The sequence below is a fragment of the Tamandua tetradactyla genome, chromosome X, assembly GCF_023851605.1.
Source record: "Tamandua tetradactyla isolate mTamTet1 chromosome X, mTamTet1.pri, whole genome shotgun sequence".
Taxonomy (NCBI): Eukaryota; Metazoa; Chordata; class Mammalia; order Pilosa; family Myrmecophagidae; genus Tamandua; species Tamandua tetradactyla.
The window spans coordinates 157,168,018-157,193,221 of record NC_135353.1 but is presented as its reverse complement, the minus strand read 5'-3'; the positions used below and the strand labels follow the sequence as shown (position 1 = coordinate 157,193,221).

At 41.0% G+C, this 25,204-nt stretch overlaps 2 protein-coding genes across 6 annotated transcripts in view; both read left to right on the top strand.

Moving 5' to 3' along the window:
• Nucleotides 1-7,160, top strand: part of NHS (NHS actin remodeling regulator) — a 332,572-nt gene extending 325,412 nt beyond the window's left edge. Inside the window, exons 8-9 of the mRNA XM_077146140.1 lie at nt 108-234; nt 2,861-7,160. Of these exons, the coding sequence (XP_077002255.1) occupies nt 108-234; nt 2,861-3,467 (734 nt within the window). The 3' untranslated portion in view covers nt 3,468-7,160. The remainder of the gene's footprint in view (nt 1-107; nt 235-2,860) is intronic.
• A 616-nt stretch (nt 7,161-7,776) lies between these two features.
• On the top strand, nt 7,777-24,301 carry SCML1 (Scm polycomb group protein like 1). Of its 5 annotated transcripts, none has more exons than XM_077146410.1 (8): nt 7,777-7,869; nt 13,908-14,063; nt 15,630-15,704; nt 16,221-16,298; nt 18,401-18,505; nt 18,901-19,744; nt 21,587-21,738; nt 22,844-24,301. In XM_077146410.1, the coding sequence occupies exons 2-8, from the start codon at nt 14,034-14,036 to the stop codon at nt 22,976-22,978; spliced, it is 1,419 nt and encodes a 472-aa protein (XP_077002525.1). In that variant the 5' UTR covers nt 7,777-7,869; nt 13,908-14,033; the 3' UTR covers nt 22,979-24,301. The 5 variants fall into 5 exon arrangements, with proteins under 5 accessions (XP_077002525.1, XP_077002524.1, XP_077002528.1 ...); XM_077146409.1 differs by having other exon boundaries at nt 7,815-7,952; XM_077146411.1 differs by lacking the exon at nt 7,777-7,869 and adding an exon at nt 7,993-8,305.
• Nucleotides 24,302-25,204: the final 903 nt, after the last annotated feature.

The window sequence follows — 25,204 nt, the reverse complement described above, 5'->3', positions numbered from 1 at the left end:
AATGGCAGTAAACGAAACTCCTGTTTTTTTTTTTCCCTGACTCAGGGAAGTGCAGTAGTGTGCTGGGTACTACCTCCTAAAGGTGTTGTTTCTGTTCTTAATTTAAGAATCGTCACCAAGCGATGACTCCGTCATTTCACCACTTAGTGAAGACTCTCGAACTGAAGTGGAAGCTGTGTTGGTGTCTCCAAACAAACCTCGAACAACTGAGGATTTATTCGCAGTCATTCACAGGTGAGGCCGTGTTGCCAAGTCCCAAACAACAAAAGGCCCAACAAAGGTTTTGCTTCTCAGAATGTCCCTTGTTGAATGCAAATGTGGGAAGGTCTTTCCTAAGTGTAATGTATTCTGCAAAAACAAGACCAAACAAAGAAAACTATTTTTCCAAATCACATGGCTAAGCTGAGACTCAAGTTGGGAAATATGAATCTTTATGTAGAGATAAACAACCCATATGAGGGACTTTCATAAGAACTGCTCAAGGAAGAGGTTTTTTCACCCAGGAGAAACATTCTGGAACATGTTTGTATTTGAAAGCAATTTGGGATTGAGTAGCTTAGAGTGAAAGCTCAAACTCTAGTGCAATCCTTGACTTTTAAATAATTTATTGAACCTTGAACCTTTGGATTCCTCCTAATTCTTTCGAAGCTGCAGTCACACACTAGCAGAGGCAAACATAAGCTGATTCACCAAAAGCATCAGAGGCCCAAGTTTGAGACAATGCTGTGTATTTACCTGCCCATTTCATATCTCAGAAAAACTAATCATGGCTCCATTTTTTTTTCTCTTCTCTTAAAGCTTAAATTTCTTTAATAGCACTGACATTTGCCTCTAAAATTGATGCCCATGTCCCACCAATAGGGGATGTCCTCTGGGTTGCTTTCCCAGGGCAGCGTTGTATTGACACTACTCAGTCATACTCTCTCATCTGCCCCGGGTACCCTGGTGATTGATGACCCATATTTGCAGCAAGACTCCTTATCACCTGTGACCAAAGAGCAGAGAGAGACCTGGCCCTGAACACATCTCAAACTAAGCTATCCAATCATGATGTGCATAGTCCTTTTCACAAATATGTTTCCTTCTCACACCAGGCCTCGGTGACCTTGATGGAAGTCCTAAGAGACAAAATTTAGGGATTATCTTTTCTACCTTACAAGCTTATCACATTTTAGGCAAATTCTTTGCAAGCAGCTAGACACCTTTTCGTTTTCCCTGGGATTCTTCTCTTTAAAGGAACTTCTGTTTTCTGTTGATGTGGTTCTCTCACAAAGGAGCACCACCCTTTAACGATTTGTTTTTTCTTAAGGAGCCAGTTGGCAACACCTACTATGTGTACCTTAGCAGGCCCACTTCTCCATTCTAGGGGTGGAGAATCATTGTTTTCTTTTCCTTTGTCCCCATATCTGGTCTACGCTTTGATTATATTCCCCTTACATGTGCTCTCCACCCTCCCCCAACTTTATCCTCAACTCTAGGACAAATTACTAAAATTCTCTGTATGTTAAAGAGCCAAGTTCTTACCCCAAAGAACCAAATGCTAGTGTTTGAAATATAGGAAAGGACATAAGTAATGGAGTCAGAAAGACCTAGATTGGAATCCCAATGTTGCCACTTTCTATGCAGTCTTAATTTTAATTTGTAACCTCTGTAGCTACTCCTTTACTGTAAATGGGAACACCTAGAGCTCACATATTTGATTCTGATGATAAAATAACATTTTAGTGTCTTGAACATAGTAGATACTAAAAGCAATTGTAGTTTGAAACACCCACCCAATTGGAGTGCCAGACACCGGCACATGCAAGATAACAGCCACAGAAGTTTTCATAAACTGAAATCAGGCTGATCTCCGATTTCAAAACTTACACTGTCATTACCTCACAGATTTTGGGTTGGTGAGAGAGCATATTGCTGAGAGTTATCAATGACTGAGTTAAATGTTAAGCCAATGCTGAAGATTCATTGAATTTAGATCTGTTCACTTATCCAGAGAAGATCAATAATATAATACCCATCTAGCTTTGGAGGATTATTGCATTTGGAGGACTTAGACTTGCATTTGTGTGGTATTTACTTATATATTTATTTACACCACCATGATATATGCTTTCATTTTTTTGAAAACTAACAAAGCCTTAAGAGCACCAGAAATGGTTTATGTTTTCAGTCCTTCGTAGAATGTTGCCTTACTGCTTAATATGCTGTCGATATTCCTAGGTAGCTAAGGAAAATGGTCTTTTCAGCCAAAGATGGATTGGTTTATTTTAAGTCAATGTAAAGACCGTTTATGTGGGGGAATTTAAAGAGTAGAGAAAACAGTAAAATGCATCCCCAGATAGCCATCACCCCAGCCTGTCAGCCATCCACCTATGGTCAATTCTGTCCCATCCACACTTCCATCTGCTTTCCCCTCCTATTACTTGGAAGCCAGTCCCAGAAACCAGAGCATTTCATCTGAATTGCAAAGACACAGTTAATCACAGAAATCTGTAGCCCGTCATCACCTGCACAGTAACTGCAGTTGGAGAGCAGTATTTTCTTGTCCTTTTGCAATACTTCCTAGCTAGTCCTTCTCTAGAACCTCTGACCTTCCCGTTATTCATTGTCTAACATGGCCATTTCCCGTACCTAGTGTATGGACACTGGTTATCAGAGGATGCCCCTCGGGCCGTGAGTGCTACTGGGGTAAGTCTGTACATTACCCCTCATCCCTCCATGAGGGTGCTTAGCATCCTGCCAAATACGATGTCCTCGAAATCCCCTTTAAATGAACATGTGAATGTGACCTGGTGCTTTTAGTTTCACATGCAAAAAAGTAAGTGAACTGAGATGTTTGCCTCCTCTTCCCTCTTAAAAGATCCAAGAGGAAAGTACTGGGAAGAAAAGATTCTGGGGACATGTCTGTGCGAAGCAAATCGCGAGTCTCCCTGGGCAGCAGTGGCAGCAGTGCTGGTTCCGTCACCTCACCGGGCAGCAATGTGACAACCCCAAACAGCCAGAGGTCTCCTGGCCTCATCTACCGAAATGCCAAAAAGTCCAACACATCAAACGAAGAGTTTAAGCTGTTGCTTCTCAAGAAAGGCAGCCGCTCCGACCCCAGCTACCGCATGTCTGCTACTGAGATCCTCAGAAGCCCCATCCTGCCCAAACCTCCCGGGGATCTGGCAGTGGACTCCCCTCAAAGCCCCGAGGAGGCCCATCAGGGGTCCCCTGGGGCAGAGGCCTTGTCCCCACTCTCTCCATGCTCCCCGCGCGTCAATGCTGAGGGCTTCTCTTCCAAGAACTTCACCACCTCGGCCTCAGCCAGGGTGGGACGGTCCCGGGCCCCCCCTGCAGCCAGCAGCAGTCGTTACAGCGTCCGCTGCCGGCTCTACAGCACCCCCATGCAGGCCATCTCCGAGGGAGAGACGGAGAATTCCGATGGGAGCCCGCACGATGACCGCTCCTCCCAGAGCTCCACGTAGGCGGCCTGGCCACGCTGCGTGGCTGGCACCGGAACCCCCGGCCCCAGAGGCGGTGGGCAGGGAGGGGGGGGCGGCTCAGGGGAAGGCAGGGAGCTGAGGGCCAACTTCTAAATATGTGCTGGGGAAACGGAAGGGAGTTTAGTCATTCTTTATGATTTTACATTTTTTTGTAAGTAGCCGGACCCTCTTTCATGTTTTTCTTTAGTTTAGCTTGATTTACGCAATCTCATTCCTTTTGATAGTAAAGGGTTCCCCAAACTCTCGTTTTCATGAAACCTAGAAAAGGTTTTTCCCAGAGCTGCCTATTCAGAAAATCAAGCCCCTGACTGTCACGACTCTGTAAGATTAAATTACTCCGGAGGTTTGGTATTTTTTTACATTAAAATGAACTAAAGCAAAATTTAGAAGAAAGAACTACACACGTGTAAATACCATATTTTTGATAAAAATGTGTACATAGATTTATCAATGACGAGTGGACATGTGGCCAATTATTTACCACGCACCAACTGTTTATAGAAAACAAAAAGAAAATGTAATTGTATTCCGTGAATACCATTTTCATATCAAATACCATATCTGAATGTCCACCAATATGATTTCTGAGTGATAAACCTCAAATCTGAATTTTAAACTTGTGAAATAAAGGAAATCTTGAAGTCATGGACTGAAAGGTGATGAATTTACAATAATGAATTCAGACCTAACCATTTTTTTGACAAATATCAGCGCCAAACAAGCTCATAGCAGCGTGTGGCTGTGATTTGCCATGTGGTAATTTGGGCAGAAGGAAAAGCATGCTTTGAATTTTTTTTTTTTAAATCACTGAGAGAAGTTGTCATTCTCAACGCAAAGCCCTGAACAACAGCATTTGACAGTGTCCTTCAGTCTTTCATTTTTCAGTGGATTGCTTTAAAGAGAATAAGTAGGGAAAACAGTAGTTTATTTTAGGTTATGCTTTATATTAGGCTACTGGGGAAATACACAGTCATAATGTAATGACTAGAATCTTCAACTCCTGGAGCAGTTTAGCAATTAGTGCCAGGTTCTTAAACTAACAAAAATTAAATCATAAGCATGCCACAGGGCTCTCGACTTATCAGTAAGTACCTGCAGTGAGTTTTCAGTGACGCTTTCTGTGCTGACGAGATTCATGCTACCTAAAAACTAATAGAAATGACACTGTGAACAATTTAGCTGGGCAATGGGTATGTATATGCATTATTTATATTCACTGTTAACCTGGGAATGGGGAACAGCTTTGGTCCACAATGCTACATACAACTGTGTTTGGTCTGGTCTTACTCTATCTGCTTGATGGCAAGAGGGGAGGGGTTGGGGGGGGAGGGGGAGGAGATGTCAGGGCCCTTGCTCTGACGAAATGAAGGCAGGGAAACAAGCTGAATTACTTGAAGTTACTTGAATTTTCTTGTCTTAAAACTGAAAGAAAATGTAGTTACAGGTTGAAATCTGCAAATGGTTTTCGCACCTCTGATTTTAACATGAACTAATACTGTTTGAAATAGTATGTCAGAAATATAAGCAGCTCTGTACTTAGATGTTTTGAATGGAAGAAGGTAGAAAGTAGAGAGAACCAAGAAGGGAGATGGCCTAGAAAAGAGCAGAACGTGATTAGAATGATAGGACATACCAGGGTTACCAAGAAATTGATAAGCAGCTGGCTTTAAGCTTATGCAAGTGGTTTTTGGGAAAGTAGGATGTGTGAAAAGGGGGTAGCGGCTTGGGTTTAACTCATGTAATATGAAATGAGACAGCCTGATCTAAGAAGACACTACTTTCAATAGGAACACTTTCTAATAAAATGTTAGAGATTAAGAATTAGAGAATCTGATTGCTGTTGGTGATCTGTCTGTTTGTTTGGAAAGAAAAAAAAGATGTTTGCTTTTTTCCTACTGTTTTGTTTTCACTACCAAATTGTATCACTTAATTTGTCATCCTTGTATGTAAAATGGGTGCTGGGGGTGGAGGGGTAGAGGAATCTAGGATGTTTGTGTGTGTGTGTATATGGGTGCTAGTGCTGGGATAGATAAGCTACCTGGTAAAGGGTTTGAACACTTACAAAGTGTTATACTTTTTATTAAAAGAAAAATGTTTGGGGGTTTGAAAAAACTGGACCATCATTTCTCATCGGAGCCCATTAGTTAAGAAAACCAGCATGGTTTGAATCCCACATGGGAGCAGGAATAAATTTTTCTCGTGCTTTGAAAAGTACGCTTGGCAAAATTTTAAAAACAAAATTTTTAGACAAATGTGATAAGAAACAGCCATTTCCAGTCACAAATGCTCTTTTGTAATTTTCATAAAAGCAGTTCGTTTGCAGTATGGCTTTTGTGTAATTAGGTGTTTTTTTTTTAATCTAAGTTTAAAGTAAGTTATGTGGGCTTTAAAAGTGATTCTAAATCTTGACTTAAAAAACACAAATTGGCTTTAATAAAAATGTCACCTTTTTATTATTGACATTAAGGTAATGGTACCATATATATATATTTTTTCTTTCTTTCTTTCTTTCTTTCTTTCTTTCTTTTTTGGCATGGGTAAGCACCGGGAATGGAACCCGGGTCTTTGGCATGGCAGGCGAGAATGCTGCCTGCTGAGCCACCATGGCCCGCCCCTGGTACCATATATATTTTAAAATACATATTGACTTGAATTGTGAGGTACCATTCTATATAGAATGGTCACAGAACTAACCCTTATAATATAGTTTTACTTATTTTGTTTACTCTAAAAGTCTATAGCAGAGTTCCTCTATTTTATATTTCATAGATTTAAAGAAAATACCCAAATAAAGATGGATTTTAAATTCACTGTGGAAAAGAGTATTCAGTAACAAACTGAGTGAAAAACAAGAAATTCCTTAGTAATCTGGAATATTCTACTGACTTTTAAGCACTCAAGACCGAGATTTCGGACTGACTTTAGCATCACTGCCGTCTTGAAGCAGGGCACACACATTAGGTATAGTGAAGAACATCAAGCCAAACTTTTCTTCTGTTGTTTGCACTGAGGTAGATTTTTTGTTCTTTTGTTTATGTAATCGTATCTATGTTGTGTGGGGGAATGTTTTTCTTTACTTTTTTTTTTTTTTTGGCTGAGTAGAGGACATGGACTAGTTGTAGCAAACAAAAACATACTGTTTGCTCTTGCCAAAGGTCAGTGAGTGAGTGAGTCCATTTGCTGCAGTGCTGGCAGACAAAGAGAACTAGCTCCTGAGGAAGATTTAAAACTATCAGGAAGGTTACAGTTTATTTTGGTACTACAACCAGTTCATGCTGGCCGAAAAGACAATGGTTTATGGACTTGCATCCATTTTGTATTTTTGTAATATTTGTAAATATGAACTTTTTAAATCGTTGCAAAGATGGTTTCTTTTGTAAGATGTTTTCAACGTTTACATTCAATCCAAGCCTTTGTATATTTTAGAGCTGTGCAACACTTTGTCTTGTATTTATTTTTAGTAAAAATGGTGACAATTTCGTTGTGAACCCCTCTCAAAAAAATGTATCAGAAAAGTTTGATTACCTAGAAAGTGTGTATTAGAAACTGCAAATAAACGTGACTGCAATTAAATGATCCGTTTCTCCATTGTTATGCAGTTGCATTCTTGCGGTTTTACAAACCGTGTTGCGCATGCAAGCAGAGGTAGAGGAGAGGAACTGTGACGGCAAAAGTATGAGCAAAACATAAATACCGTATCTATAATGGGTTCTAATCTTTGGTACTCCAGAGAAAAAAAGAATACATTTCCAACGTCCAGTGAAGTTTCCCTGTAGGTCTTTTCTGGGGCAGGAAAAGATTCATGGCTTTACTTTGAAATACCTGCCTGCGTCCTAAAACGGGTGTAAGACATGTCACCAGATAGTGTCTTGCACCCTTTATCACGCAGCAAACTGAGGAGCCAGGCACTGTTCTGAGTGCTTTGCACACATTAACTCCTGTAAGCCCCAAAGGACGCCCATTTTACAGATGGGAAAACTGAGGCCCAGAGCAAAGCAAGGCCTCTAGGTTCCATGGTCTGCACCCAGCACGTGGCTGCTGAAGGCTGTCAATAACTTTCTCCATCTTTCTACCCAACCCTGCTGGGGCAAATCCCCAAGGCCCCGCCCCGCCCCTTTCAAAGTAAAGCCCTGGCGGGGAGACCCGAGACCAGGTTACGTCAGCGTCTGTGGTGCGTCAGAGAGGGAGGGGTAAGAAGGGGCGGGGCTACCCTAACCGCCAACCGTACTCGTTAAAAAAAACTTCGGCTAACACCACAGAGGGCACGCGCCAAGCCCCGCGAGGTTTGCGCCGCCGCCGTCTGTAGGTGGCGCGCGCACATCGGGCGCTACTGCGCAGCCGCAAACACGCCTGTCCGTGACCATCTCGCGCTCAGTCAGTTGAGGTACCATTCCAGTCCCCCGCACCTCAGTCGACGGATACCCGATCCGCGCGAACTCGCGAGGCCGGCCCCCGCCGCCCCATTGGGTGAGGCAAGGGCCCCCCCTCCCTCAGCCGTTCCTCGGGCAACACGCAGTCGCCCGCGGAATTGGCTGTTAACGGCCGAGGTGTGCCGACGACGGCCGCCGATTGGCCAAGGCCCGGCGTGTCGGAACTCGGAAGCTGAGGGCCGGACCTGACTCTAGGTCCTGGGTGCTCCTGGGTCTCGCGGCGAACGCACGCCCGGGGTCTGGGGTGGGGGAGGGTAGGCGTTTCCGGCAGCAGCGACGTTCCAAAGTCGCAAGTGGTTTTAACGGTCACTGCCGTCACCGATCGGGGAGACTGGGCCACCGCGAGCGGTTCTTCCCGCGTCCTCCAGAGGTGGCGTAGTTCCAAAGCAGGTCTGTCCACCGAAGTTCTCTCCTTGAGCTTTTTTGCCTCGTGTGGGCCGAGCGTATCCGCTTGAAGGCCGGCGGGCTCCTTGGCGTAGCGGGCTGGAGAGTCCCGGGGGGCGAGGATTTGCCTTGCGGGGCAGCGAGTGTGCACTTTGCAGCCTCCAGTTGAGCGACGCTGCCGGCGGGTGGTTGTGAGGGGAGGTGCCTCGGGCTCTCCCAGGAGGCGACGTAGCGCCTGTCAGGTGCCGACTTGAGGGGACGGGTTGATTGTTTCTGGGTGGCGGCCTTGTGGGGACTGGTCGAGCCTTGGTGGATGCGAACCTTCTGGGACGGGCTGACCCTTGGTGGGTGCCGAGCGTCTGGGGCGGGTGGGTCTGGGTGGGTGCGGACTTTCTGGGGCCGCCTCATCTTTTCTTCGTTGTGGGTGGAGGGACGGCGCGAGGAAACCCCGCGACTCTGAAAACTTAAAACCGAGTTTCGAGGTTAAAAAATGGGCTGACTGGCAAGTTGATTCATAAAACGGTTTCTGAGGCCGAGACTGGTTTTGAGGCTTTGAGGGTAACCGCGGCTGGTCGAGGGCGGGTGGCGCAGCCTCGCCGCGTTATCGTGAAGGGGAGGGGGAGGAGAGGGGTGTGGGTTTGCCGGCGACAAGCTCCCGCGTGTGGAGCCTGCTCTTTGCTTCCTGCGGGCAGGTGGGGAGTGAGGAAAGACTCTAAATGTGGGGCTCCCCGTAAGCAGGGGCAGGCACCCTTCGTGCTGGCTGTCCTGTCAGAAAAAGGCGTTAACTTAATCTGTTTCGGGTCGCCCCTCGACGCGCCTCCTCCGCGCTCTCCCCGAACTCGGACTGCTTTTCTAACTGTGAGGAGGCGCAGCGGTAGCCTGTGGTTCCATGCTTACACCTAGTGATTTTACAAGCTGCTGTTCTGGGTCGTGTTTAAACGAGGGCGAGGGCTCGATTCCGTCGTGAGCCTCCCTCGTGTGGCGGCGGCACGCGCTGGGCGGCGGGGGGAGACGAGGATGCCTGATTCCTGTCTGCCCGACTTTGTAGGCTCTGAACGTGGGCGGTGGAAGGGCTTCTTTTCAGAGTGCTGCCAGGACATTTAGAAAGCGGTTGTTCAGGCTGTCGACACACAGTTTGGTTGATAAAATATGTGTATAGCGGCCTGGCGGTTGTAAACTGGCCGTTTTGCTGTATATTCTTCAGAGTGGTTTGGATGAAATGCTGTTTTCAGCCCTCACCTTTATGAACTGTGGAGTGGTTTGGGTGAAATGCCGTTTTCAGCCCTCACCATCGTGAACTGTGGAGTGGTTTGGATGAAACGCCATTTTCAGCCCTCACCACGGTGACCTGTGGAGTGGTTTGGGTGAAATGCCGTTTTCAGCCCTCACCGTCGTGAACTGTGGAGTGGTTTGGGTGAAATGCTGTTTTCAGCCCTCACCATCGTGAGCGGTGGAGTGGTTTGGATGAAACGCCATTTTGAGCCCCCACCATCGTGAACTGTGGAGTGGTTTGGGTGAAATGCCGTTTTCAGCCCTCACCATCGTGAGCGGTGGAGTGGTTTTGGTGAAACGCCATTTTCAGCCCTCACGACGGTGACCTGTGGAGTGGTTTGGGTGAAATGCCGTTTTCAGCCCTCACCATCGTGAACTGTGGAGTGGTTTGGGTGAAATGCTGTTTTCAGCCCTCACCATCGTGAGCGGTGGAGTGGTTTGGATGAAACGCCATTTTGAGCCCCCACCATCGTGAACTGTGGAGTGGTTTGGGTGAAATGCCGTTTTCAGCCCTCACCATCGTGAACTGTGGAGTGGTTTGGGTGAAATGCTGTTTTCAGCCCTCACCATCGTGAGCGGTGGAGTGGTTTGGATGAAACGCCATTTTGAGCCCCCACCATCGTGAACTGTGGAGTGGTTTAGATGAAACGGCATTTTCAGCCCCACCACAGTGAACTGTGGAGTGATTTGGGTGAAATGCCGTTTTCAGCCTTCATCACTGTTGACTGTGGTGTGGTTTGGGTGAAATGCCGCTTTCAGCCCTCACCTCGGTGAACTGTGGAGTGGTTTGAGTGAAATGTCGTTTTCAGCTCTCACTACGGTGAACTGTGGGAGTGGTTTGGATGAAGCGGCATTTTCAGCCCCACCACAGTGAATTGTGGAGTGGTTTGGGTGAAACGCCATTTTCAGCCCTCACCACGGTGAACTGTGGAGTGATTTGAATGAAATGCCGTTTTCAGTCCTCACCATCGTGAACTGTGGAGTGGTTTGGATGAAACGCCATTTTCAGCCCTCACCACGGTGACCTATGGAGTGGTTTGGGTGAAATGCAGTTTTCAGTCCTCACCATCGTGAACTGTGGAGTGGTTTGGGTGAAATGCCGTTTTCAGCCCTCATCACTGTGAACTGTGGAGTTGGTTTGGGTGAAACGCCATTTTCAGCCCTCACTACGGTGAACTGTGGAATGGTTTGGGTGATATACCGTTTTTGTGGAGTGGTTTGGGTGAAATGCCATTTTCAGCCCTCAGCTTTGTGAATTGAGTGGTTTGGGTGAAATGTGGTTTTTCAGCCCTCACCACTGTGAGTTATGCTTTATCTGGTAAGTGGATAGCAAGTAAATGCCTTACGCCTTGAGCAGAATCTTGAGGCAGAATCTGCAGATGACTTTTCAGAAATGTCTCTAAAAATGTCTTTAACAAAATCAGATAACTTTGTTCTGTTAAGAGGTTAGATTTCTATGGTAAAAATGTAAATGAGCTTCATTTCATTTGCAGGATTTTGTGTTTAAAGAATTATATTAATTAATTTTACATAATCTAGTCGTGTTTGAGTGTTAAGAAGATGTTGCAAAAGCTCTTATTATTTACTTTGTGGGAGGTAGCAAGAACTAAAATTTAATGGTGCACCTCCAATGAATCAGGCATGGTGTTGAGTGCTTTACTGAGTAATTTTGTCTTACACAGTTTTGTGAGGTAGATATTACTCCAACTTTACAGGTTAGGAAATTGAGGCACTGAGAAGTTAAATATCTGCCTGAAGTGAAAAAGCATATTTTGCAAGTAGGACTTGAATTCAAGTCTTTCTAAGAAAAGTCCAATTCTTTGCCTTGCTGCCCTGGTAATTCAGAGGTTTAATAGTTCATTTACAACAAACAGTTGACATGTACAGGTGAAATGTGAATGAAAAGTATACTTGTTATGGCTCTGAGGGTTTGTTGTCAGCGTGCTCCAGGAGGAATGATTCTGTTGGGACTTTTGGTTTCTGTTGTACTTGGGTGAATACCCAAGTACAATAATAGTTGTCAGCCATGAGCGCCCTTGATGTGTTCTAAATACATGACATGTATTAATTCATTTAATCCTCGTAATAATTCTGTGAGGTTTATCCTGTTATTATCCCGCATTTTAACAATTGCAAAAATCCCAGAAGCACAGAGAAGTTCAGTAAGTTGCCCAAAGTCTCATAGCTAGTTAGTGGGGGTGCTGGGACCCAAACCCAGGTATTCTGCACCAAGCCTAAGGTTTTATGCAATTTTGATGCTGCCTCTCATGTAACTAGAAGATGATGGGTGACAATTGCCCATGTAGAAGCATTAAAGTGTGAATGTTCTGGTAGTTGGGGGAAAGCAGTGTCATTTCCAGGTGGTATGATCATTGACCTAGCACTGTTGCTTTTTGGAGATGGGGCTTGCATTAAGCCTTGAGGTTGTATAGGCTTCCCTAGGGGGAGATTACAGCAGGGTATTGCCGGAAAAGGGCATGGCAGGAGGTGTTGATTTGCAAGAGCCCCACAGGAAACTACTGGGAGTCCAGTGGTGGGCTCTGTACACACTCCTGTGTGTCTGCCTGCGGCCATTGAATTAATCTGGTGAGGAATGTAGGAATCTCTAGCAGAGATCAGCAAACTTTGTAAAAGGCCAGATAGAAAATATTTTAGGTTTAGACTAAAGGGGCAGATGATAAGAGGCGACCTCTGAGAGGTAGGTAGGGTCCTGATTATTTTGCTCTTGCTAGAGGAGGGTATTCCAGGAGCCAGAGCCCACCACTTGGTGGCTAGGAGACCGGGGTCATTACTCTGGTAAACTCTTTTTGTGCCCCAGTTTTTCCATATGGAAAATGGGAATAATAGAACTAACCACATGGGTATCATGAATACTAAATGAGTGATACACATCAAGTGCTTAGAATTTTGCCTGGCACAGAGTAAGCAGTTTAAAATACTGTTAGATAGCGTTATCTGTACTTTGTGGTATTTTTCAAGTCTTCTACAGTGATCCCGTGGTAAAAGGAAATTGTATATATAAATCTATAAAGCAAAATTGTTAGATGCAAATGCTATCTAAATAAAATGCCAACAAATTGAATGCTGTTCTCCATGAGAAATAAGAAATGTATGATGTGTTGATCAGTAGATCAAAGGTAAAATGTCATCTAATCATCTAACTGATGCCAAATGTCATTTGATGCCATTTGTTATCTGCTTTGGTTTTAAAACTATGGGCAGAATCAACAGGTCACCTCCTTAGTGTGGAGAGTGTGTATGTGTGTGTGTGTGTGTTTGCATATTTCATTGATAGGAAACTAAGAAAGTATTAAAATGACCGCAGTATGTCTAAAAGTTTTGGCTTGGAAAGACTTCCTACATCATAGGTTGCATTTACCTGGTTTTGAAGGTTCTGTGGTTTGAAGGAGACGTTATATTCTGTTTTGTGTCTGGCTTTTTTTTGTGCAGTGGTTATATTTGTGAGATTCACCCTGGTGAACACGTAGTGTTCCTTTGTATGAATAAATCAAATCAAATGACTGGTACCGTGTATTAGTTTTATAATCAGAAAGAATCAACAGTTTAAAAAATAAAATTTTGTTGAAGGTACAGCTCAAATTGGAGATATTTTATGACTTGACATTTTTTCCGATGTCAGTCTATATTTGTCTAACCTGAGAGTTAATTCCCCTATCTTCTTTATCTCCTTTTGAGTTCTCTCTTTGGGGCTTTTGTTCATTAATATCTCCACTACAGAATGAAAGGGGAAACAGGAAAGGAGGTGACAGTAAATCTCATAGACATTGATTTAGGTTTCACATAAGATTTCCAAATTAAGCAATCATAATGAATGTTAGAGTTGAAAGGGACCTTAGAGACCATCTTGGCCAGTTTTCTCCTGGCAGGTGAGGAAGTGGGGTCTTTAGGGGTCTGCCCTTGTCTGCACAGGTGCTAAGGGCTAAATCCCGAATGGACTCCTGGCTCACTTCCGGGTGCATTTCCCAGCAAGCTGCCTCACTAAGTGAAAGGGCTTCCAGAGCTCCTTTCCAAAAGCAGTTAAGATTGCATTCTTGTGTTCATTTCTTTCCAGTGTTGACTCTGTAGAATTAAAGTGGCAAAGCATTCGTTTCACAATTTGGAATGGTGTTTCATTTTGATTCATGTTCCCAGTCATGGTTTGTAAATATAGCCCTTCAGTTTTAAAAGATATACTCTAAATCCCTAATGGAAGGATTCTAGTTTTGTCATTCTAAAATTCAACCAGGACTCAGGTTCTCCCTAAGTGCACAGCCACATTAAGGTTATTAAGGTAAAAGGGATGTGAAGTAACTTTTTTTTATGCGTTGCTTTTCAGGAGTGGAAGGTTTAGCAGTCCTAGGGAACCAGGCAGTTTCACAAATAAACCCACCAGCAAGTTTAAAAATAAATAGGTACAACTCAGAGGAAGTGGAGTTATTCCGCTGCACACACACAAAAAAAGATGTCTAGCGGATCCAGCGATAATGATGTGGTTTGTATTTCAAAATGAAAATACGTCTGTTATTTTTATTGTGCTATATGTCTTTTTATAATTGAGTTTAATTTAATGTATTTTAATGCACAGATCATAAATGTACAGTTCATGAGTTCTGACAATGCTATCAAGATAGAGAACATTTTCATCACCCTAGAAAGTTCTGATGTCCCTCTCAGTCACGTTGTCACCCTTCACTCCTGGAAGGCAGTGTTTTGATTGTTTCCCACCATCTGTTAGTTTTTACTTTTTCTAGAACTTCCTATAAATGGAATAATACAGCATGCATTCTTTTGTGTCTGGTATCTTTCCCTGATATCTACAAAATATTTTTGAGATTTGTCTGAGTTGTTGGGTGTATAAAGAACTCATCCCTTTTTATTGCTGAGTACAATTCCATTTTATGAATATTCACATTTTATTTATCCATTCATGATGGACATTTGGGTTGTTGCTCATTAAGGGCTATTGTATATAAAGCTGCTGTGAATATTCATATATAAGTCTCTGTGAAGAGATATTTATGTTTCTTTTAAATACTCAAGAGTTGAATTACTCATGAAATTGATGTAAATTTTACTTTATACAAATCAGCCAACCAATTTTCAAAGTGGTTGCACTGATTTATGTTTCTGACACATTCTGCTGTATTTCTTGATCCTTGAAGTTGAATAAAAATATAAATTATTAACCTATGTATAATTTAGCTTAAGAGAAAGCATATTGATTTACTTAGGTGTAGCTTAATGCCACCTAAGGAGCATAGTCAGTTCTCTTAACTTCCCAATGTTTTCATTCTTGGAGACAGTGATAACTGCTTACCATGAGTCGTGCTTTCTGACATTCTGTGAAAGCGCTTTGAATAAGCACTATACAGGGGTAAAAAGGTGATGTTCTTTTTATAACTAGTCTATAATACAATGCCATATTATTTTGGCTACCTATTCAGTGCAAGGCTAATTCAGGTAATTTTCTATCATGTATTTTGAAATAAAGACACCCATAGCTATTAGATATGTTTAAAAAGTATTCTTTTCATTCATAATGTGTTCTTAGAATAAAGAGTTATTATAATGAAATGCAGTAATTGTTAACTATTTACTTATTTAGATCCTGTCTTACTAAAAAAATTAAGGTGATTTAGAGATTAATTTACGAAGAAAAAAAGGTACTTAAGTGTTTCCTTTTTGTCCACAGAGTGGCACTGTTGGATTGTTTGAAAATCAAAAGCCACATAGCATTTGGTTCTTTGTTCACTGTTAAGAAGTACTTGCTTTTAAAGCAAGTTCTGGTGCCAGATTACTAGACTAGTTTTTCTACCCTCAAGTACCTAAAGGGTTAAGCTCAAAGGAAAATGGTGTCTTAAGTGTATCTGAGTTAATGAGAAAACATTTCTGCAAGTGAATCTTTTCGTATAGTCATGGAGTATTTACAATGGGCAAAGGACCATTGATTAATAAAGACAAATAGGTCTTTGGAGCGTCTTGAAAGTGAAATTGAAGTTCTGAACTTTTCTTTCAGTTCTTTCTTCTTTCCTTTTAATTGTTAATAAATCTTCCTCAGGTAAGAGAATGCGTACCTACTTATGAGGATGATAACACTGTCCTTTATGCATATGAACCAAACAATAATGTTAATGTAAGTAACATTAATTGCTGTTTACCAAATACTTAACCATGTTAAAGAAAACTATTTAAATTCTTTTTCAACCTTCACATACTGTGGGGGTCCTCTGAACTCACAATCCAGAATTTACTTCTGTCTCCTGATTTTGTATGCTTCCTTCCACTAGACAGTGAGCACTTAACCATTTTGTTTCCCTCTTTTCCTTATATAATATTCTGTATAAAATTCAGAGCAGTTTTGTATTCGTTTTCAGTATAAGACTCAGTTCTTTTCTAAACCTAAGTTCTTCTGATATGATAAATTCTTTTCTTACCCTCTTTCTTAATTAGCTCTTACTGTTTTCATTCTCATAGTAATGTGTTTTGATTATATTTTATCTCTGCTTTATATTATTAAGATTTCAGAAATCTTTTGAAAAGTTGGAGAAAAATAAAGCGATTTAAATATATAAATTTAAAGTGTCTTTTCTAGTGGACAATTTGGCTCCTATAGAAGTAAAGCATTAAATATTTACTTTTAAAATATTAGCAGGAAAATGTTGTATCTGACACATCGTGCCATGAGGAACAACAAAAAACAGTGTCGGACATCCTTACCCATTGCCAGGTATGAAAGTTCTGTCTCAAATGTAGTTTTCTACAATACTGAACTAAAACTAAAACTCTCTTTGTCTCATCTCATATTATTGTACTATTAATAAGTATTTTGCTGTGTCATGTTATCTACGATTATCACCACATTGTGATACTTAAAAAAATTTTTTTAGACCAGCATCCCCAGGTGAAAATTTTGAAATAGCAATATGATTTTTGTAGCTTTTTTTCTTAAAAAATAGCCCATACCTAATCAAATGTAGTTATGTCTCTTTCATATAGACTGCTCAATATTTAATTAAAATTTCTCCAGTATAATCTTGTAAGGAAACTGGCTGATTTGAATGACATTTAGTATGTGCCTAGATGCATAGCAAGACATCTCAATAGAAATAAAATGGCAGTCCACCAATGTTTTTAAAAGGGTCAGTCTCACATAGTTTTGAGGGGAGTTTTAAAGAATTAGCATGGTGGTAGAGATCAGTAGAGATATGTGATTACCAGGGATTTTGTAAGTTGCATGTCCTAGAAGTAAATGAAATTTTGTAAAAAGCAAATGTTTCTTAATATATCAAGCTTCTTGAATAAAATGAGCTAGCGAATTTTGAAAAGTAAAAATGTATTTGAGTCTTTGTGATTATTACTGTTGAGAACCCAAATGGAATGCTTAGAAGGAACATACCATGTCTTCTAGGGAGAGCATGTACAGAGGGTGGCGTCTAGGGGTAGAGGGGGCTAGATATAGAGCAGAGCTATGCCTGGCCTGCCTTAGAACATGCCCATATATCCATTGCCACCTAGATTTACTCTGATCTGCCAGGGTTCTCCAAGCAATTGGGCAAGATTTACATACAGGTTAAGAAACACCTAGTTTCAAAATTATACTATGGGCCAGAATGCGTCCTCTCTCTTTCTTCCAATATGCTGGCTTCTTTCCTTTCTTCGCTCACTTTCATTACTGTTGTAGAACACATGGTGCATCCCTCCAACCATTTTTTTTTTTTTTTTTACCTTTCTCTCCACTGAACCCCCTTATACTTTCCCAGCATACTCTTTAGTGAAACCCCTTCTGTGGACCAGTCCACCTCTTCTCTTTCACAGTCTTATTTAGGATGTGAAGAACAGAGGGGAAGGACCTTTACTTGCACCTCAGTGCTATAGGCTAATGGTTTTCACACTTGGCGAGCCTCAGAGTCCCCTGAAAGGCTGGGAAAACATTGATCACTACCCCCCCCCACTCACAGAGTTCCTGGCCCGAGATTTTGCCATTTCTAACAAGCTTGCAGGTGATGATGCTGCTGGTCCATCCTGCTGCAACCATTACTCTGGGCCCTTGAGCATTTTCTCTACTGGAGTAGTCTGTTGACTTGTCTCTCTCCCCATCTAGAATGGGAGCTCCTTTAAGGCAGAAACTGTTTATGTCTCATATTCCTAGCATCTAACAAAGTAATTCTGACAGGTGGTAGGCTGTCTGTAAATCTTTATTTGAATAAATGAATGAATAAGGAAATGTTTCTGGCCTTTTATTTGTGTTTTTTGTCAGAATGAAATTTCTGTATATTTCAGGAAGAATTCTCAGTTTTTATTCATCACATATACCTGATTGGCATGTAATGGATAATGTACACAAAGGTTTAGTAAGGATAACCATTGATTGCATGATTTAAAAATAATTTGAAGCCAAAAGGCATAACTTTTATATTTGGTTTAATCTTCTTTCCAAAGCTGAATTCTTACTGTCTATTAATGTTGTCCTTAAGGAAAGAGGTTTTTGGCCTTTTAGCACATTTGAAAATTTATTTTCCTTGATATAAAATGAATCCACAAATGCGATGGATTGTAGGAATTGTGGTACATTTAGTTTCAGGTATTAAACCTTCTGTCAATGCCTGTAAGAAACAGGGTTGCTTACCAGACGTTTGGGGGGCTCCTCATCTCAGCCACTCAGACACTGTGTCACCTACAACCAGGTGTCAAGGAGGAAACAAATTTCTGACAGCTAGAGAACTGTCTTTGTTTCTAGCCATTAGAATTTGGCCTAATGGTATTTTCAAATATGTTAGTTTTGTTTTGAAGTAGTAACTACTAAAACAGCTTGCATTATATATGTCTTAGGTCATAAATGATGCTATTCAAAACCTGGATAAGAAATTTGATGTGATGCATGGAAAGGTTACAAAAATCCACCGTTTCCGTATAAAATCTATGTGGCAAAATCGTGTAAGTGTTACAAAAATATTTTTATGGCTCTGATAAACCTCTAGTTCTAATCAGTTAGAGGTGATAGGGAACTAATAACTCTGAAAATTAGCAAGGCACATCTCTATTTGGGTGTAGAAGATGGGGGATGATAAGTCTGTTAGAAGCATGCTAAAGTTTAGATTTGACAAATGTGTGATATATTTTTTTAATGTTTAGAACCAAAATGTATGAAACACAATGAAAATGTAAGGTTGAGGAGGAATAAAGACAATTCTATAATCAAAATCTATTTTGATTAGAGCATTTGTCTTTAATAGCATAGAACAATGTTTCATGGAAAATAAATGTTTAAGTATTTACCACTAATTTCCTTTTGTACTCAGTCGATTTATGTGGGATTTATGTCTTTTCAGAGGCCACTTGGATATGCGTATAGGAATTACTGTTTCCTGCTTTCTAGAAAAATGAGACTCCAGAAATTGAGGAGGAAGGGGCCTCCCGCTACATTCTCTTACCCTGAAAGTTATAGTCCAACCGTGCCAGTGGGAAGGCGGGATAATGAAAGTGATGATGTCCCGAACAACCCCCTAGAAATGATTCAATCAGATGTGCCCTCTGAACCAGAGCAGCCGTTTTTCAGGGAGGAGGAGGAGCAGGAGCAGGAGGAGGAGCAGGAGCAGGAGGAGGAGCAGGAGCAGGAGGAGGAGCAGGAGCAGGAGCAGGAGGAGGAGCAGGAGCAGGAGCAGGAGGAGGAGCAGGAGCAGGAGGAGGAGCAGGAGCAGGAGGAGGAGCAGGAGCAGGAGGAGGAGGAGGAGGAGGAGCAGGAGCAGGAGGAGGAGCAGGAGCAGGAGGAGGAGCAGGAGCAGGAGGAGGAGCAGGAGCAGGAGGAGGAGCAGGAGCAGGAGGAGGAGCAGGAGCAGGAGCAGGAGGAGGAGCAGGAGCAGGAGCAGGAGCAGGCGCAGGAGCTGAGCCTTGAGCGGAGCCCACCGTGGCATTCATTTCAGCCATATTTCGTATCGGATGACCCAATGCCTGGTCCGTCCACAATGCCCTGCTTTTCCAGCCCACGTGCTCCAAGCACCAGCAGTGTTATCTCCTCTGCCCAAGCTTCCGAAGTGCCAGCTTCAACAATGATGGTCCCTGGAGAATGCAGTCCAACAAATAACACTGACCTGATGAATTACGGTTTACTGGAGAATAACAGCATCAGTGAACACACTAACTCATCACCTCCCAATTCCATCCCTCCCAATTTCGGTGAGTGAAATGACGCATATTACATGTAGCACATTCAAACCATATTCATCATCAGTGTCCTTAACACAAGCTGGGTGGAAGCATTTTGTTTCCTGTTTTAAGGGCTACTTTTAGGTGCTATTCATAATGACTGATATTTATTGAATGCTTATTAAGTACAAGGCACTGTGTTTATGAGCTGGCATGTTTCTTCTCTAATATTCATAATGACCCCATGATGCTGGTCCTTTTATTATCCCCATCTTAAGAGAATGAGACTGAAATCTAGAGAGTTTAAGAACTCTGCCCAAAGTCAGAGCTGGGGAGTGGAGCAGCCCTGGAACTCTTAACACAGTTCTAACTGCAAAGCTCATGTGTCTTAACAGTCTGCTGAATTGCCTGTCTCGAGGCATAGTGGCAGAGATGGAGACCTCAGTTTCCAGGGCCTCTAAGGCCAAGCTTTCCTAATATTTTATAGCTGTGTTGTGTGTCCATTTGTTCTTATTCGTGTCCTGGAAGAAGAGCCTTTTCATTTGAATTGGCAAATTGTTGATGAAATTACAGTAGGTACATAGGTTAGAAACAAGTGTTTTATGCTGATGGCATCAAAATGCTTGAATATAGCAATCAGTTATAGCAGGTGCCTTTATTTGTCAAAAATAGCAAAAGAAAGGCATATTAGGAAGTAGAAGCACCATATATTATGCTCTTAGCAACCTTCACCTTGTCTGCTCCTCTTTCCTAAGCTTTCCAGAACAGAGGTACCTGCCTCTGAAGGTAAATAGCATTTACATGTCACCATAATTAGGAAGAAGCGACCCTCTACTACTACCTTCACATGCTCTTGTGATGGTGGTGTTAGAGAGGCAGGAGGGTATATTTCCCCAAATCAGTTTAGATGTTAGGCCCCTTCAGCTGCTTTGGTGAACACTTTGTTCCTTTCAGAAATGCATAGCTGTTATTTCTCCTTAGACCTGTGGTTTTCAACCGGGGACAATTCTGCCCCCACCCCCACCCCCGAGGGGATATTTGGCAAAAATTGGAGACATTAGTTGTCATAACTGGAGGGGAGGTGCTCCTGGCATCTAGTGGGTAGAGAACAGGGATGCTGCTATAAAGATGACCTGTAGGAGACCCAGATTTGGTTTATTCTAATAGCTAACTACAGAGAAAATTACCACTTTTATAGCTTTATAATTACTTAACTTTGTTCCTTTAATCAATGAATTTCAATAACCCCATTATCTTTAAGAATCAAATTAGTTCTTTTACTGAATATTTACCACAGATTGAATATGGATATTTTTGAGCATCACTTTACTCTTTAAATTCTTGTCTCTCATTGCCTAAAGCTTACCTTAATTTTGAAGAAAACAAACCAACAGAAACAGAAAACAAATTGCTAGAGTCACCAGTAACTTTACCATTATATTTACCACCTTTTTCAAAGTTTAATTTGCACAGTAATAGATATTTTGGTTGAAGCTGGCAAACCAGTGTACATTTAAAAAAGAAATAACTGAGTCATTATGCATAATATAAGCATTCACATCTTACAGAATTTTAGATGTGCTGTTCAATAACTTGTGCTGAAATTTCTTTGTATCCTGACAGGTATTCATTTACTCAAGGAGAGCACTCGACTCCCTAAAGTTAGTGTATGATAGCACACGTGGACCTCCTTCAGGTCATCTTTATAAAGGCTTTTGATACTTTTTGCACTTGGATGGAGTTTTGGGTCCTCACTGGGGTTACTCAACTGAAAGTTCCAGAAATGAGACCGTTCTCTTTACCTAATGTCTCTTCTTTCAGGATAATGATCAGGTCAATATGATTTTTCTTTTTTTTCCTCCCCCATTGAAGTTGCAAGTTCATCAGTTGAACTTTACACCGGAGACGTGACACAAAGCTTCTCTGAGGATCCTTCGAGCTGGTCAGTGGAAGAAGTGATACAGTTTATGGAACAAATGGATCCTCAGTCATTCACCCCCCTTGCTGACCTCTTCCGTTATCACGTAATGTAGCTTTTTGTGCGGTTTTCCTGCTGTAATGCCTTTGAATGACCTCTGTGCAGACCTTTCAGTTGGATACTGATTAGTGTGGATGGTAGGGAAACGTACCAACTGCGAAAAAGGTTATTTTGCCTAAAGTCACATCCTGAAATGGTGGGGGCTGGGTCTATTCTTCAAATGGCACCCAGGTGCCTAACATACTAAATGTCCTCAAGGCGCTGGTGTACCTCTTCTTTGTAATGACACTTACAAGGACCCACATCCCCACCCCCAAGTACCAGGTAACATTACAGGCTAAAATTGTGTAAGTTCTGATTTCTTAGTTTCACTTAGTAGAAGAAGTATAGGAGGTATCTGAAAAACGTAGTACTGTATGCAATTTCAGGTCTTTCCAGACAGTGATGTATGATTAAGTGCAGTTTTATTTTTAAGCTGGAACTTGTGAAAACCCAAAAATATGCCTCAGCAGCATAAGTTGCCATTTAAGGTGATCAAGAATTTTAGGAGGATGCCTTATGACTATTAAGTAATATTTGTATAGTGTTTTCTAACAAGTCAGATTAGTGGCCAGATCTCTGATATACTCTTTCCAATGTGGTAAGAAAATCAGTAATTAGTTTTAGCATCTAATTAGCTTCAGACAGTTAACTGATTGCTTTCAACCTAAGGGTAACACTGTATATAGCACATTTACAGTTTTCATTAGTGTTGGCATACACCTATTCCCAGACCTTCTAAGACAGCTTAATTACTTTCTGAAATTCACTTCTATCATTCATAGTTTTCAACTCTTTCTGCCAGAGATATGTGGTATTTTAGTCAAGGAACAGTATTTAAAATCAGTTAGCTTGACGCTTAGGACATTTTCTGAAGATATTAGGTTAAATTTCTTTTTTTCTTAAAATGGAAGTAAACTTACCATCAAATGATGCTTCACTGTACAAATCATTTTTAATAGTTTTCATAAAATAGATATATATTTAAAGAAATATATTGAAATGTAAAGCTGCTCTCTAGTTTGTTTTACATGTCCTTATGTATAAAGAAATAACTGTTTTGGCAAAATATCAAAGCATTATTAATTACCGTGATTTCCTTATCTCTGCAGGACATTGATGGGAAGGCTCTGCTACTACTCAAAAGTGACATGATGATGAAGTATATGGGGCTGAAGTTGGGAATAACTGTGAAACTATGTCACTACATTGATAGACTTAAACAAGAAAAATACTTCCACGGTTAAAAAATGTTTCTATAAATTTAGATTGGACTTAATTCCAGGGTTATAAAATTGTTTTGCTCTTGTTTTATAGAAGTTTCCCTTAAAAATATGTTCTATGAATTGTAGAACCACATTACAGTCCAATCTACGTTTTAAAAAACGATTTAACATGTTAGTATTTACAAATTCAAATTAGCAATATTTTATCTGTCTATTGCTGCAATGTCCTATCCATGTTCTACCAGTTTCCTGAAAAGGAAGAGCCATATAACTTATGTTCCTCTGTTATTTATTTCTTAGTATGTTGTATTTGTTTGGATTTAAAAAAAATAAGCTTATAGATATTCCCCCCAAAATAAGTTTTTTGATAAATTATAGGTTAGATAAAATAGTCATTTTATGTAGGAGATATTTATACTTCAAGGGTGGTTTGGATGGAGTCTGAATACAGTTTTTTTCAGTGAAATACCTATTATTTTAAAACTTTCCATATTTTGACTCAGCTTGGACATTTAGCTAGGCATTCGTTGTTCTCATCTCTATAACGATACCTATATCCAAATTTTGAAAAGATATATATTTTATTGAAATGTGTTTATTCTTCATATGGATACTATATCATATTTATATTTTATTCTATATCTATAGGTATGCCCACAAATAAACCTTTTATTTTTGAATTTAAAATGGCACTTTGCACCATTGAACTACATATATAGTTAGATGTTTTTATTCTGCTAAAAATATGTGCATTGTTTACCATCACTAGTACCTCTTAACTTAATCCTCAGGGGATAAGAAACAACCTCACAGGGAGGTTCTCTGTCCTATGCAGTGTTTCTAATTTGCTTAGATCTGAGCCATTTATTCTGTTAAATTTTGGAAGATGCACTACTTGTCACTTGTCATTTTGGGCTTTGTTGTCAAAATAGAACTTTCTAGGGAAATGTTCATTGTTACTCTGCTATTGCATTGTTACTACTTTGTATGATTTTTGGTATAGTGTTGATAAGCTGTGAGAGGTAGTGCTAATTTATTAGCCGTTTCTTATAACTGCCAATACAGAGTACACCACAGACACAAATGTACATTTTCTTTTTAGAAAACCAAATGTACTTAATATTCGAAAGCACCTATTTTCTAGGTATATGTGGTTTGAAAGGAGGTTTCTTCTGTGTTATTCTTCATGTTTTATAACACAAGATTGTAACTTAAACTTGGTCTTCTTTCAAATTGTTTGAGTGAAGATCCTGTGCCCACTTGAATATTCCTCAGGTGTTTGCATAAATAATATGTTCTGCAGTTTTCTGATTTTAAAATTTAATAAAGTTAACCAAAATAATTAACAACAAAGCTTCAGATTTGATTTTACTTGCTTTTACTGCCTTACATTAATGTAGAAATGTGTAAGAGTTGAAAAAAAACACCTGGTAAATTTGTGGTTTTGTGTAACCAAATAATTGAGTTTTAAAATTTGATTTGATTCTACCAGGAAATGGATCTCTAGGAGCAAAGGTCTGATCTCTTGCAGGGCCTTAATTGAGACCCCAAGGGGCCAGTAAGAAAGAAAATCAATGAGCTTTGCCTATGCTGAAAACTTTTGTTACTGAAAGTGTTATCAATTGTGTGAGCATGCTAGAAAATGCCAGTGCCCCCCCAGATATCTTGTCCCATTTGAATTCATGCACCTGGTTGGCCCTAATTATCAAAGTGTCTTCCTTCTCCCACCTCCACCCTGGGAGCTGATGCTTGATGTCTCAAAACCCCAAAACATTTAGGGCCATTGTTTCTCAGCAGCAATGGGGCCCCAGTTGAGGATCCTGGGATGACACTCAACAGACTGAGGTGGGGATATCTGTTTGCTGTCTAGAGCTTGAGTCATTCAGCACCACTATTTTTTAAACTCTTCATTTGTAAATTTTTGGGTCCAAAGGGTATCAAGCCATGTTAGCCAAACTGTGAACTTCCCAGTCTTTTAAAAATTATCTTTCCTCTCATTTTGCCTCTCAGTACATCCTTTGATTCTTGTAGCTGGTAGAATGCTGTGACTCAAGTTCTAAACCCACTCTGGGCACGCCTTGCACTTGCTTTAAAATTTCGGCTGTATGATTTCTAATCTTTAAAAGTCTACTTGTGCATGTTCTAGAGTAAGATTTCCTGAACTTTTAAACCCAGACCTCCCTCTGTAAGCAGAAAAATGCCATGCCTTTCTGTCATATTTTTAGAAATTAAAAATCAAATATTGTG

Excerpts from the sequence above, each read along its gene's own strand:
- SCML1 (XM_077146410.1), top strand. The coding sequence starts at position 14,034 with ATGTCTAGCGGATCCAGCGATAATGATGTG. Across the intron at positions 15,705-16,220 it reads AACCAAACAATAATGTTAAT|CAGGAAAATGTTGTATCTGA; the intron begins GTAAGTAACATT and ends TTAAAATATTAG. Across the intron at positions 18,506-18,900 it reads AATCTATGTGGCAAAATCGT|AGGCCACTTGGATATGCGTA; the intron begins GTAAGTGTTACA and ends ATGTCTTTTCAG.